Below are 13,316 nucleotides of genomic sequence, written 5' to 3' on the forward strand. Positions count from 1 at the left end.
AGCTCAGAATAATGAAGAGGACTGATAATCAAAATCAGCAACAACAAACGTTGCTTAGAGAAGAAGCACTGATAAGTGGAAAAGAAAATTACTTTCCTTAGACACAACACAATCAATAACACGATTATTTCTGACACTGTGCTCCAAATACTTAAGCATGCAGTATAAAAACCTATATCTTTTTGCATTTTCTCTTAGCTGGCAAAATTATTGCGGAAAAAGGATGCCACAGACTTATGTACTCTTAAGCCTGGATGTTACTTAACTGACAGAAAGAGAATGAGAGGTTCAATTTATCTCTCTTCTTTTAATTGGTCCCTATTATAGTAGGTGCAGAAGGTGACAGATGGCATAGCACTTCAGTATGATTTATCTGGTGTTGGGAATTTATTCTTTAAAGAATACTTACAAGGACTTTTACAATTCTACTCACTGATTGTGAACTTTATGAAATTATTTTTCATGTAGGTAAGCTCAGGTTTACAAGAGTGAGTTAAATTATATCCCTAGCGAGTATGTGGTTTATTTCATTTTTATACATCAACTAACTGTCTACCAGTACTCTTTTTTTTTATTCCCCACCCTTCCCTCTGGCGAGTAAGGAGTGGCGTATTCAAATATGATTAGTGATGAGTGAATCTGTCCCATTTCACTTTGGCAGAAAATTTGCAAAACTACCGAAAAATTTGTGGAACAAGGGTGTCGCACAACTGTGCCCAATTTGATTTGACTGCAACTTTTTTTATGTGCAATTAATGTTTTTGCACCAAAACAATCTGACAATGGCATAAGTCAATGTTTTGGCTTCTAAACCATCCCAGTACCAATGCAGCCCTTTAACAATACAGACCTCTGCCACTGGAGATCCCATCAGTAGCTCCCCATCTTCTTTTTCTTGAAATATAGAGCACGCATTTGGATACTATCACTTAACTAAACAAAAAGACTAACTCACAATATATGGTATATATATATATGATATAACCTTTATGATCAAAGGCTAAATAGTAATTAATCTAGATTCATTACAGGGCATTATAGAAACCAGGGCATTCTGTATCAGATTTGTGATGTGTTATTGGTCAGCTCTGTAGAATACATTTCTATATACATTTCAGTATAGGTTTGTATGTGAGTGTATAGATAGGTCAGTATGGGTCTGTATGTGAGTGTATAGATAGGTCAGTATAGGTTTGTATGTGAGTGTATAGATAGGTCAGTATGGGTCTGTATGTGAGTGTATAGATAGGTCAGTATGGGTCTGTATGTGAGTGTATAGATAGGTCAGTATGGGTCTGTATGTGAGTGTATTGATAGGTCAGTATGGGTCTGTATGTGAGTGTATAGATAGGTCAGTATGGGTCTGTATGTGAGTGTATAGATAGGTCAGTATAGGTCTGTATGTGAGTGTATAGATAGGTCAGTATGGGTCTGTATGTGAGTGTATAGATAGGTCAGAATGGGTCTGTATGTGAGTGTATAGATAGGTCAGTATGGGTCTGTATGTGAGTGGATAGATAGGTCAGTATGGGTCTGTATGTGAGTGTATAGATAGGTCAGTATGGGTCTGTATGTGAGTGTATAGATAGGTCAGTATGGGTCTGTATGTGAGTGTATAGATAGGTCAGTATGGGTCTGTATGTGAGTGTATAGATAGGTCAGTATGGGTCTGTATGTGAGTGGATAGATAGGTCAGTGTGGGTCTGTATGTGAGTGTATAGATAGGTCAGTATGGGTCTGTATGTGAGTGGATAGATAGGTCAGTATGGGTCTGTATGTGAGTGTATAGATAGGTCAGTATGGGTCTGTATGTGAGTGGATAGATAGGTCAGTGTGGGTCTGTATGTGAGTGTATAGATAGGTCAGTATGGGTCTGTATGTGAGTGGATAGATAGGTCAGTATGGGTCTGTATGTGAGTGTATAGATAGGTCAGTATGGGTCTGTATGTGAGTGGATAGATAGGTCAGTATGGGTCTGTATGTGAGTGTATAGATAGGTCAGTATGGGTCTGTATGTGAGTGGATAGATAGGTCAGTGTGGGTCTGTATGTGAGTGTATAGATAGGTCAGTATGGGTCTGTATGTGAGTGTATAGATAAATTGAATTTAAATTCATTTATATATTGACTGCAAAAATCAGTTTGGCTTCTGTATGTTTATTTTTATTTGTGTGTTTTTTTAGTTTTAGTTTAAAATTGAATCCTGACAGTTCCTAATTTTGCCATTTATATACAGAATTCTAAACCTTTATTTGCTCGTAGTATCAAATGATAAAATGTTAACGTCTTTAGTTCTGCAGTGCTGCTCGGAGCTCAAAGCTATTGTAGTGTATCAGTGCACAGAAGGATTTCTCTGTTGCTCTTGGTATGCAGTGCGCGTTCCTGATGTTCTTCCAAGTTTCTTGTATTATGGAGATCTATTAGTTTTTCCCAGGAGATAAAGAACATGCCAAGAGTACAGAACACATTTTATAATGCAAACAAGTACTTTACGGGATTGGAAGGGAACAGATGTACAGGAACAAGAAGGTTTTGAAAGTTAATTTTGTGCCAGCTGTTACAGTGTTATAAAACTGACCAAAGTCCTATCTGCCAGTGGCAACATAAGCTAGTACAACATAAACAAAGGCCATAAAACACACATTTATCAAGTTTTATTTTTGCCCCTATGGATAAAAGAAAAAATATACATTACTGAGTTAACACTGTATTACCTTTCTGAAGTCTCCACTGTGGTGATATTCACATAGCATCATATCGAAGAAGATAGGGATGGTGGATCTACGTAATTCAACTTCAGGTATAAGTGTCATCTCTAGAATTGGACCTACCATTCCAGGAATAAAACAGATTTTGTTTTGACCTAAAACAAACATAAAGAATGAGAATTAGAGACAGTGAAAAATACATTCAGTCCACTCAATTACTTTTGTACAGGTATGGAATCTGTTATTTGGAAACTGGTTATCCAGAATTCTCCGAATTACGGAAAGCCCATCTCCCATAGACTCCATTTTAATCAAATAATTGAGATTTATAAAAATGATTTCCTTTTTCTCTGTAATAATAAAACAGTACCTTGTAATTGATTCCAACTAAGACATAATTAATCCTTATTGGAGGCAAAACAATCCTATTGGGTTTATTTAATGTTTTTTTTTATTTTTTAGTAGACTTAAGGTATGAAGATCCAAATTATGGAAAGACTTCTTATCTGGAATACCCTTGGTCCTGAGCATTCTGGATAATGTGTCCTATACCTGTACTTATATTTAAAGGGGACCTGTCACCTTAAGAAATCATTATAAATTGTTTTCTATTGTGTTTGTTAAGCAAAATAAACTTTACTTACACTATATAAATTATTTTAATTTTATTTTCTTCAGCCTTGGAATTCACAAATGCAGCAAGCAGGCTGGCACCATTTTGTGGACACTGTTATCAAAGCAGGCACTGCATCCTGCCAAAATCTTGTTTCTGTGCCAGTATGGGGGGACCTGATACCCATGTCCATACACTGGTTACAAAATTACATGGTGAGGAGGCAGGGGGAATGTGAGGAGAGCAGCAACATCTAAAAAGTTCTGAATTGAAAGTGAAAGTAACTGTCTGCCCCACCTCTGTGCCTAAGGCATAGAGGTGGGTCAGGCAATATATGATTGACAGCTGAGATTTTTAAATGCTTTTATAATGGGTTTGGATGTGGTAATAAAAAAATTATATTGGGTTTCTTGTTTAATTTGAAAAGGGCTTTTATTATAAAGCTTTTTATGTCTGGGTGACAGGTCCACTTTAAAAGGAATTCAAAAGGCCTTGTTTTCTTGGAAAGTTCCTTAGCATAAGTGACATTTAGTTGCACAAGCTATAGGGCACAAGGGACACAAGGCACTGGGGATCTCTGTACTTACAACATGCCTATAGTAGGTATTACGTACAGAGTTGCCACCTTTTGTCTGGGATGAGCTGCAGGGAAAAGGGACTTGGCAATGATGTAAAGGAGGGAGCAGGGACAGTAGGCTGGAGTCATTACTTAATAGGGAGTGGAGTTGGGACATAAAGGGTGCAGACAGAGCAGAGACTTGGTGAGTAGACAGGGTTGAAGAGCTTTTGGGGGATAGAGAAGGAGTGGGGAGATTGGGTCAGGCCAAGGGTGAAACTACAGTGGATATAAAATGTACCGGCAAGTATATTGCCAGTAAAGTGTTTCAGCTACCCTCCCTGCTATACATCTGAAATAGGCTATTTTCTGCCTGCACCAATTTGCTTTACTGTTAAAGCGCCATATTTACCATATGGGCAATCAATGGTCTGTACATAGGACAGCAGCTTTAGGGGGTGACCCTTGGATGCCTATATGGTGAATCCCCCCACACCCCTTCCACATGATTCTTTCCTATGAAATCTTTGGCAAAGATGGGGTGGGATAGGGGGCACCTGTTCGACACCTGGTCGGCACTGCGGGTGGATGTGACATCACACGCACAGAAGAAACGTCACGTGCAGCAGGTTGCACAATGGTGTCACCTACACCGAGGGAAAGCAGGAGCAGTCCGGTGCCTAGGGCAGCAACAGGCTGAAAACAGCCCTGGTGGCTTTACATGATCTCTGTTTGCTACTGGCTAAACCAAGTACCAAATCCTGTAAGAATAGTGCTGCAACAAGTCAATGTGTTTTTGCCAACACACCCAGCCTCCTAGAATGTAGTGACGTTTGTTGTTCTATACAGGAAGGTACCTGTAACCCTGTATCTCAGCCCTTGCAATAGGTGGAGGAAAGATTAGATGCTGCTGTAACTTTCAAATTGTAACAAATGATAAAAAAAAACTTTTTTCCAGCTTGAATGGCTGCCCCCATGGCTACACAGCAGCTTATTTATATAAACTATAGTAGGATTACTGAAGCAAACACACAATTTTTACCAGTGCAGGGCAACAGTACATTATATTTTAATTACTTTAAACACTTATATTTTTTGGTCTTACTGTTCCTTTAAAGTGATACTGACACGAAAAAACAACTTTTTAAAATATGAATGTACATTAAAAGTTGCCTATAGGTCATGTTGATCATTTTTTGCTGATAGGGCTGCTTTTGTAAGTAATTGTTACTTGAAATCCCAAAACCTGACTGTTTTGCCAGCCTGACTGTCCCTTCTCAGCCTGTCAGTTATAGCTCCTAATGGTAACGGCCCCCTGCTGGACAAATATGTCCGCCCCCTCATAGAGGAACATGGGGGATCAGATAGGGAATGTAAAAGCTTGGACAAATACTTTTATGGCAAAATTATAAATAGCATGCAAAGGCAATGTTATGACAATGTTATAAAAAAAGGTTTAATTTCTGGTGTCAGTATCACTTTAAGTCCCAACACTTGGTGAGTACCACCTGGGGAACTATCCGCACACTAGGTCTCTTTTTAGCTCCCCTGATTATCTCACACCACCTAGTAGTGTACTAGACAGAAGCTGCTATTAATTGTGTCATGGGGCCCTTTTCCCCAGCTTCACTATGGAGGCTTTCATTTTTTTCCCAAAAAACCCACACATTTTTAAAGATTTACTATGCATAAAAACATCTAAAAATCACAATCCTACATTTTGCCAGCTAAGATTTGTCAAGATCATATTGAAAGAAGTTAATGGTAGAGATGTAGCGAACTGTTCGTCGGAGAACTAATTCGCACGAAAATCGGGTGTTCGCAAGTTCGCAAGTTCGCGAACTTTTAGTGATGTTCACAATTTTGGCTTCGCCTTAGCTGGAGCCAAATTTTGACCTCTCCCCCCAGAGCCAGCAGATACATGGCAGCCAATCAGGCAGCTCTCCCTCCTGGACCACCCCCGGACCACTCCCTTCCATATATAAACCAAAGCCCAGCAGCCATTTTACATTCTGCCTGTGTGTGCTTGATGAGTTAGCATAGGGAGAGAGCTGTGCAGGGGTTTGAGGGACAGTTTAGGTAGCTTTGCTGACTAGTAATCTACTTTCTACTGCTCTGTATGTAGCTGCTGGGGACAGTTGTCCTTCTGATCTCATCTGCTGTAACCCAATAGTCCTTGTAAGGACTGCTTTTATTTTCTGATTACTGATTACAACAACGTATTTTTCAGAGAAATTTTTGCCCTTGATCCCCCTCCTGCATGCCACTGTCCAGGTCGTGGCACCCTTTAAACAACTTTAAAATCAGTTTTCTGGCCATAAATGGCTTTTCTAGGTTTCAAAGTTCGCCTTCTCATTGAAGTCTATGGGGTTCGCAAAGTTCGCAAAAGTTCACACTTTTTGGCAGAAGTTCGCAAACGGGTTCGCGAACTTTTTTTGTGAAGTTCGCTACATCCCTAGTTAATGGCAGATGCCCCTTCCCTTCCCTGAAGGATTCTTCTTTTGCTTCAAAACTGTAGAGATTTCAAATTTTTGTGCAAAAATTTGGGAAAAAAGTAAGGGTTTTGGTGCAAAAATTTGAAAAATTCAGAGTTTCACGACTTTTCTGTGACTTTTTCCCATGCAGACTTAGTAAAATGTAAGACATTTGTGGAAACTAGTTTATTTGAATTTTAAAATGAAAAAAAAAAGAGAAATGTTAGAATTTTAGTAAATCTTCCTGTAGGGGTTGACTTCCCTTAGGGCACAAAGTCTACTTACTGGGACCCTATGCTCCAGGCCCCTAGTACATCCACCCCAGAACCCAAAGAGAAAAAAACCATGTGCCCCCACCATTAAATAAACTATTAACTACTCACATTACCCTCGGGGAATATGGGAATATATACCCCTCGCTCAAGGCATAGCGGGACTTCCTCAGGCAGTACAGATAATTAACACCATGGGTTCCATACAAACCTTTCTGCAGTAATGCATGTGGTATTTCCTTAATGAACTGAGTGATAAAACTACATCAAACCTTAAGCAGTAACCCACATTATATTTTTACTCCCCTCCTAAGAGACCTTTAATATTCCTATGACAATATTTCTTATGTGCAAAAATATTCTGTCAAATTATTATAAAGCCCAAATTACTCAGATCCTCTATTTATTGAATTCATTACGGCTTTTGTTTTTACCCAAAACACAAACTGTAAGAAAGGATTGAACTTTATCGATAAAGGCTAAAGATGCTCTTGCAAGCAGAATGCTTTAATTTACAATTATTTAGAGAAACTTTATTGACTAAAGCAGGGAAAAACACATTAGCCTTTTCAGCACATTTGCCTTTTTGCTGGTTTAAACAAACAAAAAAAACACCTTACGCTTTCTCTTTATTGACGTCCAGACTTGAGTATTCCTTAATAAATCCACCTAAATGGTTTGATGCTTGATACTTACAGTCTTTTTTATTATGATTGTTCTTGTCATTTGTTAGTTTCTATTCATTTAGAAATGTATAGGACTAGATTCCATCTGATGACAAAACCCCTCAGGCTCTATCCCATTTATTGTCAGTTGTCATCTATCAAAAAAATCTGGCAATAAACCATAAGAGAGCTTTCTCGTCAACTAAATCTGGCCAGTAATCCAGACCAGTCATCAGAGATATATTTGATGAGTGCCTTTTTAAATGTAACATTCTCTAGTGCTCCAGGGAGGTGTCAGTGGAACAAGTAAAAGCTTCCTTTCTTAAGATAAACTGTCCCTCCATCCAAAAACCTAGTATGTTAGTGAAAGCATGGATTGTACACTCCAATTAAACTAGATAGGAACATACTGCTCTGCTATTGTTCAATGAAATATATGTTTACACTTTTAACTTATTGGCTTAACCCTTCTGCCCATTCATCTACAATTATGTGTAAATATGACTTATGTATGTATAATATTTCTTTTACAAATTGCTCATACACCGACACTTACAAGCCTTATTTATCAGGGGATTTATTGCAAAACCAAATAGTCCATGGTTTAACTGAAAACTAGGTCAGAAATGACTTTTAGGGGGTTATTTACCAACAGATTTTTTTGTGATCGAAGGTTTTTTGCTCTAAAAATCATCATTTGAATAATGGCTTAAAAAACACACATTTTTATAGTTAATGCAAAACTCAAATGTAAAACTTCGGCATCTGAAAGCATGCAAGCCATGTAGAACATAATGGACGCTGTCCTAAGTTAAATTTAAAGGAGAAGGAAAGGTAAAAACGAAGTAAGCTTTTTCAGAAAGGTCTATGTAAATATAGCCATAAGCACTTACAGTAAAGCTGCACTGAGTCCTCTATCAAAAGAAACACAGGATTTCTTGTCTCTTTTTTTGTAAATATGATGTTCCAGTGTCTGACTTCCTCTCTCAGAAACATCCTTAATTCCTGTGGCCAGAGTCTGCACAGCTTTCTCCTCTCTCCCTTCTCCTGCTCCCCCCCTCCCACCAGAATGCTAAGAACTCCCTCCCCCCTCCCTTAGGAATGTGTGATCTCAGCTATAACAGCTAGAGCTGTACCAAGAAGCAACTAAAAATGGCAGCTGCTATCTTAAGCAAACAGAGAAAGCTTCTAAAGCTGTTTACTCAGATATGGTAATGCTTTCTAGCAGAATAAATATATTGGTCTAGGTGGCACCAATGTGGCAAATCTATTGGCAGTAAAATGCCAAATTGACTTTCCTTCTTCTTTAAACTATTTATTCAATTTTCAACAAAAAAAATTTGTGCTGGGCGACCTATTATGAAATATGAATTTGAGTTTTTTTTTCCATGGTTTTATTTAATCAGGTCATAAAACCTCAAATTCAATTTTTTTTTTACAATTTTGAAGTTATTCCAAATAGAAAAAAATTAAGAAAATCACACAAATATGAATTGTCTAAAGATTGTTTGAGCGACAGAATAAAATCCTGAATGTCATACACAAAATGACTGGTCAGCTCTTTGCTCAAATACTAACTCAGTTGTACTGAAAAATATAAAGATTACAAAGATTCCAAGCTTTAGTCACCCATTCTGAGCAGAAAAAGAAACTTTTCCTTTTGATTACAAGTGTAGGTTGCTTTCCTGTCATTTAATTAAGTCTCCGTAGTATTGGTAAATAGTTGCTCTTTTTCTGTGTTTATTTAAAAACAATGTGCCAACAGTACAGCTGTTAGTATTCTGTCCTATTGATTTCAAATGTCATTGAGATACACAGGCACCTTGGTCAATTTTCTTGTTAATTGCAAGCTCCGGTGTTGCAGGCTATATCCATTTCAAGTAAATACTGTCCACAGTTTGCAAACCACATGGATTTCCAATTTTCTATTATTGGGTCTCTGCAGTTTATGCTTGCACAGTAACAGGTCCCATCACTTCTAGCCTTAGCTATAGCTGCCTGTAACGTTTTCCCAGCACTGCAGTCCACAGAGTATATAATATATACTGTATCTTTATTTCTTCATTAGAGGTAAACATTTTTGAAAAAAATGGAGTGCGACATTTCCATTAAGGCTTATTTAAGAATGTCATTAACGTATAAAGAATTGTATCCCTAATTTTATACTTGCCATATATAATATAATAATGCTATGGCTAATTTACACCAATAAAAACCCAATTAAATTATTTCTTTTTTATTTTCTAACATCAAAACTACTTGCAGATTATTTGCAGAGCTGAGCCAGGTAATACAACACTACCTGGCTGGGCAACTTTGTTTAGAACTATCCCCTGCAATTGAGCCCTAGGAACGTGTCTACCCATAGTTACAATCACTGGAACTTGTGCCATTTAGAACCTATGTTAGAAAATGAGTTGAATGTCGTAACCCTTAGCAAAGCAAGTGCAAAATTATTTGCCAGATACCTATTGCAGAGGGTGATAACATTCCTTGCTGACTACACTGCAAAATGCACACATTAACAGTACAAGGGGCCCAACAAAAGCAGCTTGGTTTATAAATTGATTATGATGGTTCATTTCATGCTCAAATGAAAATGCCCATAAATTGGTGTAATGGGAGTATTTGATAAAAAAATGAATAATTTAGGTCTTTAATTTAGTTATTTATACAAAAAGAGAAGTTAAAGAAAATGTTAATGTATTGTAACTGGAATCAGAGCAAAGTTACTCATTCTGTACATGCATAAAGGTGAAGGAAGACTAGAGACAAATATAAAACTAGGTCACAATTTGTGATAAGCATACACATATATTTCTAACTTATACTGTAAACTGCTGTCAGACAGAGCATATAAGAGATAGATCAGGTAAATGAATCATATATACATTTATTTCTAAATTATACAGTAAAAGTCAGATCAGTATGCTGTTCCTTTTCTAGGCAAATAGGCTCCTAACACATTAAATTGTGCATCATTTTCATAATAGATCCTGAGGACAGTTGGTCAATTGCTAGGTAAACTGTGTCTACAAGTAATGGTGGCAGACATATGAAAATAAGAAAATAAATACATATAAAACATAATAGACTAGTCAATGCTTAGCAGCCATATATACATTTACATCAGACTTGGTGTAACTGTCTTATGCCTCATTTTTCTAAGCAACCATCTCACGTATTTAATTGATATCACTAATAGTGTAAGGTGAATATACTGTACCTCCTCACTCTCCACCAACAACCAATCATTTATCACAACATGACATCCCTGGGTTTCTTATCTTAACACTCATGTCATACTTTCCATCCCTACATGTAATGCTCCAGAGTCTAGACAACCACATCATTCTCTCTCCTTGTACCTATCCTACCACTCCTTCTGTTTCCCCCCTACCTAGCCCATGCCTAACACACCCTAACACCTCTGTAGACAGCATGGTGAGGGCAATGGTTAGTGAGTTGGCCAAGCTGTGCATCCCAGTGCCATGATACCAGAGAACACATTAGCTGCCCTTATCCTGTTAGCTGCTGCCTGGCATGCTGGTTATTTGTGGCCTCAACTGGGATCACCATGGGGCCATAGTTCAGGTAACAATATTTTTCTCCCAGGTTTTCTAGGAGTTTTAACATTGTTATTAGACTGTGTTCTTACATGGGACTTCAAGCTTTCTGGACATGCCAAGCTCGCTATTTTGGATTTTGCTCCTTCAGACCACTGGAAGCAACAAATTCCTATGGATGTAAATCGTTTTGATTTTCCATCGTCCTCTTCCAGAAATTCATGGCAAAGGCATAGACTCTTCCTAGGACTGAGACTGCTTTTGTCCATTTGTAAGGTTCTTCATCGGAACATTTGGCCAGTGGACTGGGGGAGGGAGGGATTTTGGTTGTAATTTGAGATTATTGGCCGGCATGTCTGAGTTATGTTAATTCTTTCTTGTGAAGTTTATAATAAAAACACAAAAAAAACCTATTTTTCACTTGCTATTCATACTAAAAAGCTAAGGTCTTATGTTCAGTTCAAGCCAGGGCACTCTGAAAAAGATTTGTATGTCCTACCAGTGTCTGCATAGATTTCCTCCAGCAACTCCAGGTTTGGCCCACACTCCAAAAACATGCAGGCCAGTTAAATAGCTCAAAACTGTAAGGTTTCCATTAAGCAGAAATATAGGGGCAGATTTATCAACATTCTGATCTTAATGGTTTCAGATATTTTTTTTGAAACCACAAAAAAACAAATTTCCACTATAACCACAAATGTCTAGTCATTTTTAAAAAAATCCAAATTGATAAAGCATGAATGAATTAAAATGCAAAACGAATACGAACAAGAACACAAAACCTCAAATTTTATTTTTATATAAGTAAGGATTTTCTTGCATTTACAAATGAAAAGAAATAAAAACCCTGAAAACCTCACAAATTACATAAATATTGTTACATTTTGCCTAGAAAAGCTCCCATTAACTTCTACACAACCTCAACAGCTTTTAGATGGCTACATTTTGCCTTTTCCTTTCTATTTGGTTTTTCCCTTAATAAATGACAAATTTCTCGAGTTTTCGTGTAATTAATACAATCCAAGTTTTTTTAGCACTAAAAACCTCGATTTGTGAAAAATACGCACATTTGTAAATGGGCCCGATAGTTTCCAGTCACATAAGGGAACTATGGATCCTTAATGCATGAAGCCATAACTTGATGGTTTGTGAATAACACATTTTTAAATGCATTGAATTTTCCACAGTGCTTCATTCAGCTCTAGTTGGCTTAAACATCAACTATTCTGCACAATTTTCTCTATTTTCCCTATATCTAAGTATTCTTCTGAACATAAAATACATAGGGGCTGATTTACTAAGAAACGATTTTGAATCCGAATTGGAAAAATTCCGATTGGAAACGAACATTTTGCGACTTTTTCGTATTTTTTGCGATTTTTCCGGCGTCTTTACGATTTTTGCGTAAAAACGCGAGTTTTTCGGCGTCTTTACGATTTTTGCGTAAAAACGCGAGTTTTTCGTAGCCATTATGAAAGTTGCGCAAAGTCGCGATTTTTTCATAGCATTAACACTTGCGCGCAAAGTCGCGCCTTTTTCGTAGCGTTAAAACTTAAAAGGCGCGACGTTTCGCGCAACTTTCGTAATGGCTACGAAAAACTCGCGTTTTTCCGCAAAAATCGTAAAGACGCCGAAAAACTCGCGTTTTTACGCAAAAATCGTAAAGACGCCGAAAAAATCGCAAAAAATACGAAAAAGTCGTAAAGACGCCGAAAAAAATCGCAAAATTACCGATCATTACGAAAAAAACGCAATCGGACACATTCGGCCCGTTCGTGGGTTAGTAAATGTGCCCCATAATGTACAGTGTTAAACTCAAAGTGGGGAAGGGTTAAAGCCTTGCACTGCACAATAAGAAAAGCTTTTTTCATGTCTTTTTAAATCAGCTTTACTCTGGCAGAATGCTCCTGATATCTCTCTGCCCTTCTTTTCAGAAGTTCTAAAGATCCCATATTGCATCTAGCCTTTAATGACCAGCTAAAGTCTTGCAATCAATACAATCCTAATAAACAAGGGGAATGGCAGGAAGCAGAGGAGCCAGCGATCTGTCTAAAATAAAAATCCTTTACTGCAGAACTTTGCTTTGAAAAATATAGCAACACAATTCATTTTATCCTTCTTCAACTGCAGCATTACATTTTCAGAACTGAGCTTAAAATATTGAAGCTATTTCAGGCCCAGACTGGAAATCTGTGGGTTTTGGCCAATGCCAGAGGGGCTGCTGTAAGATGCCATAGACAGTAACTACAGTATGTATAGGGCCCTGTGGGGGCTGTTTGGGCCTCTGTGTACTTGAAATTCCAGGGCCTAGTTTAAACTCCAGTATGGACCTGGTTTTATTAATACAAAATACAGCACTTTGTAGTTTGTGTTTTCAGAAATTTACAGCAGCAGAATTGGGCAAGTGATTGTTCAATTATTGGCCATACAATTGTTTCATGATATCACTTTACATAATATTAC

At 37.6% G+C, this 13,316-nt stretch overlaps 1 protein-coding gene across 1 annotated transcript in view; it reads right to left on the reverse strand.

Annotated features, from left to right (window-relative positions):
* dock2 (dedicator of cytokinesis 2) overlaps window positions 1-13,316 on the reverse strand; it is a 350,017-nt gene that overhangs the window by 61,077 nt on the left and 275,624 nt on the right. Inside the window, exon 33 of the mRNA XM_031898788.1 lies at window positions 2,714-2,862. Within this exon, the coding sequence (XP_031754648.1) occupies window positions 2,714-2,862 (149 nt within the window). The remainder of the gene's footprint in view (window positions 1-2,713; window positions 2,863-13,316) is intronic.

The sequence above is a fragment of the Xenopus tropicalis genome, chromosome 3 (assembly GCF_000004195.4).
Source record: "Xenopus tropicalis strain Nigerian chromosome 3, UCB_Xtro_10.0, whole genome shotgun sequence".
Classification (NCBI taxonomy): Eukaryota; Metazoa; Chordata; class Amphibia; order Anura; family Pipidae; genus Xenopus; species Xenopus tropicalis.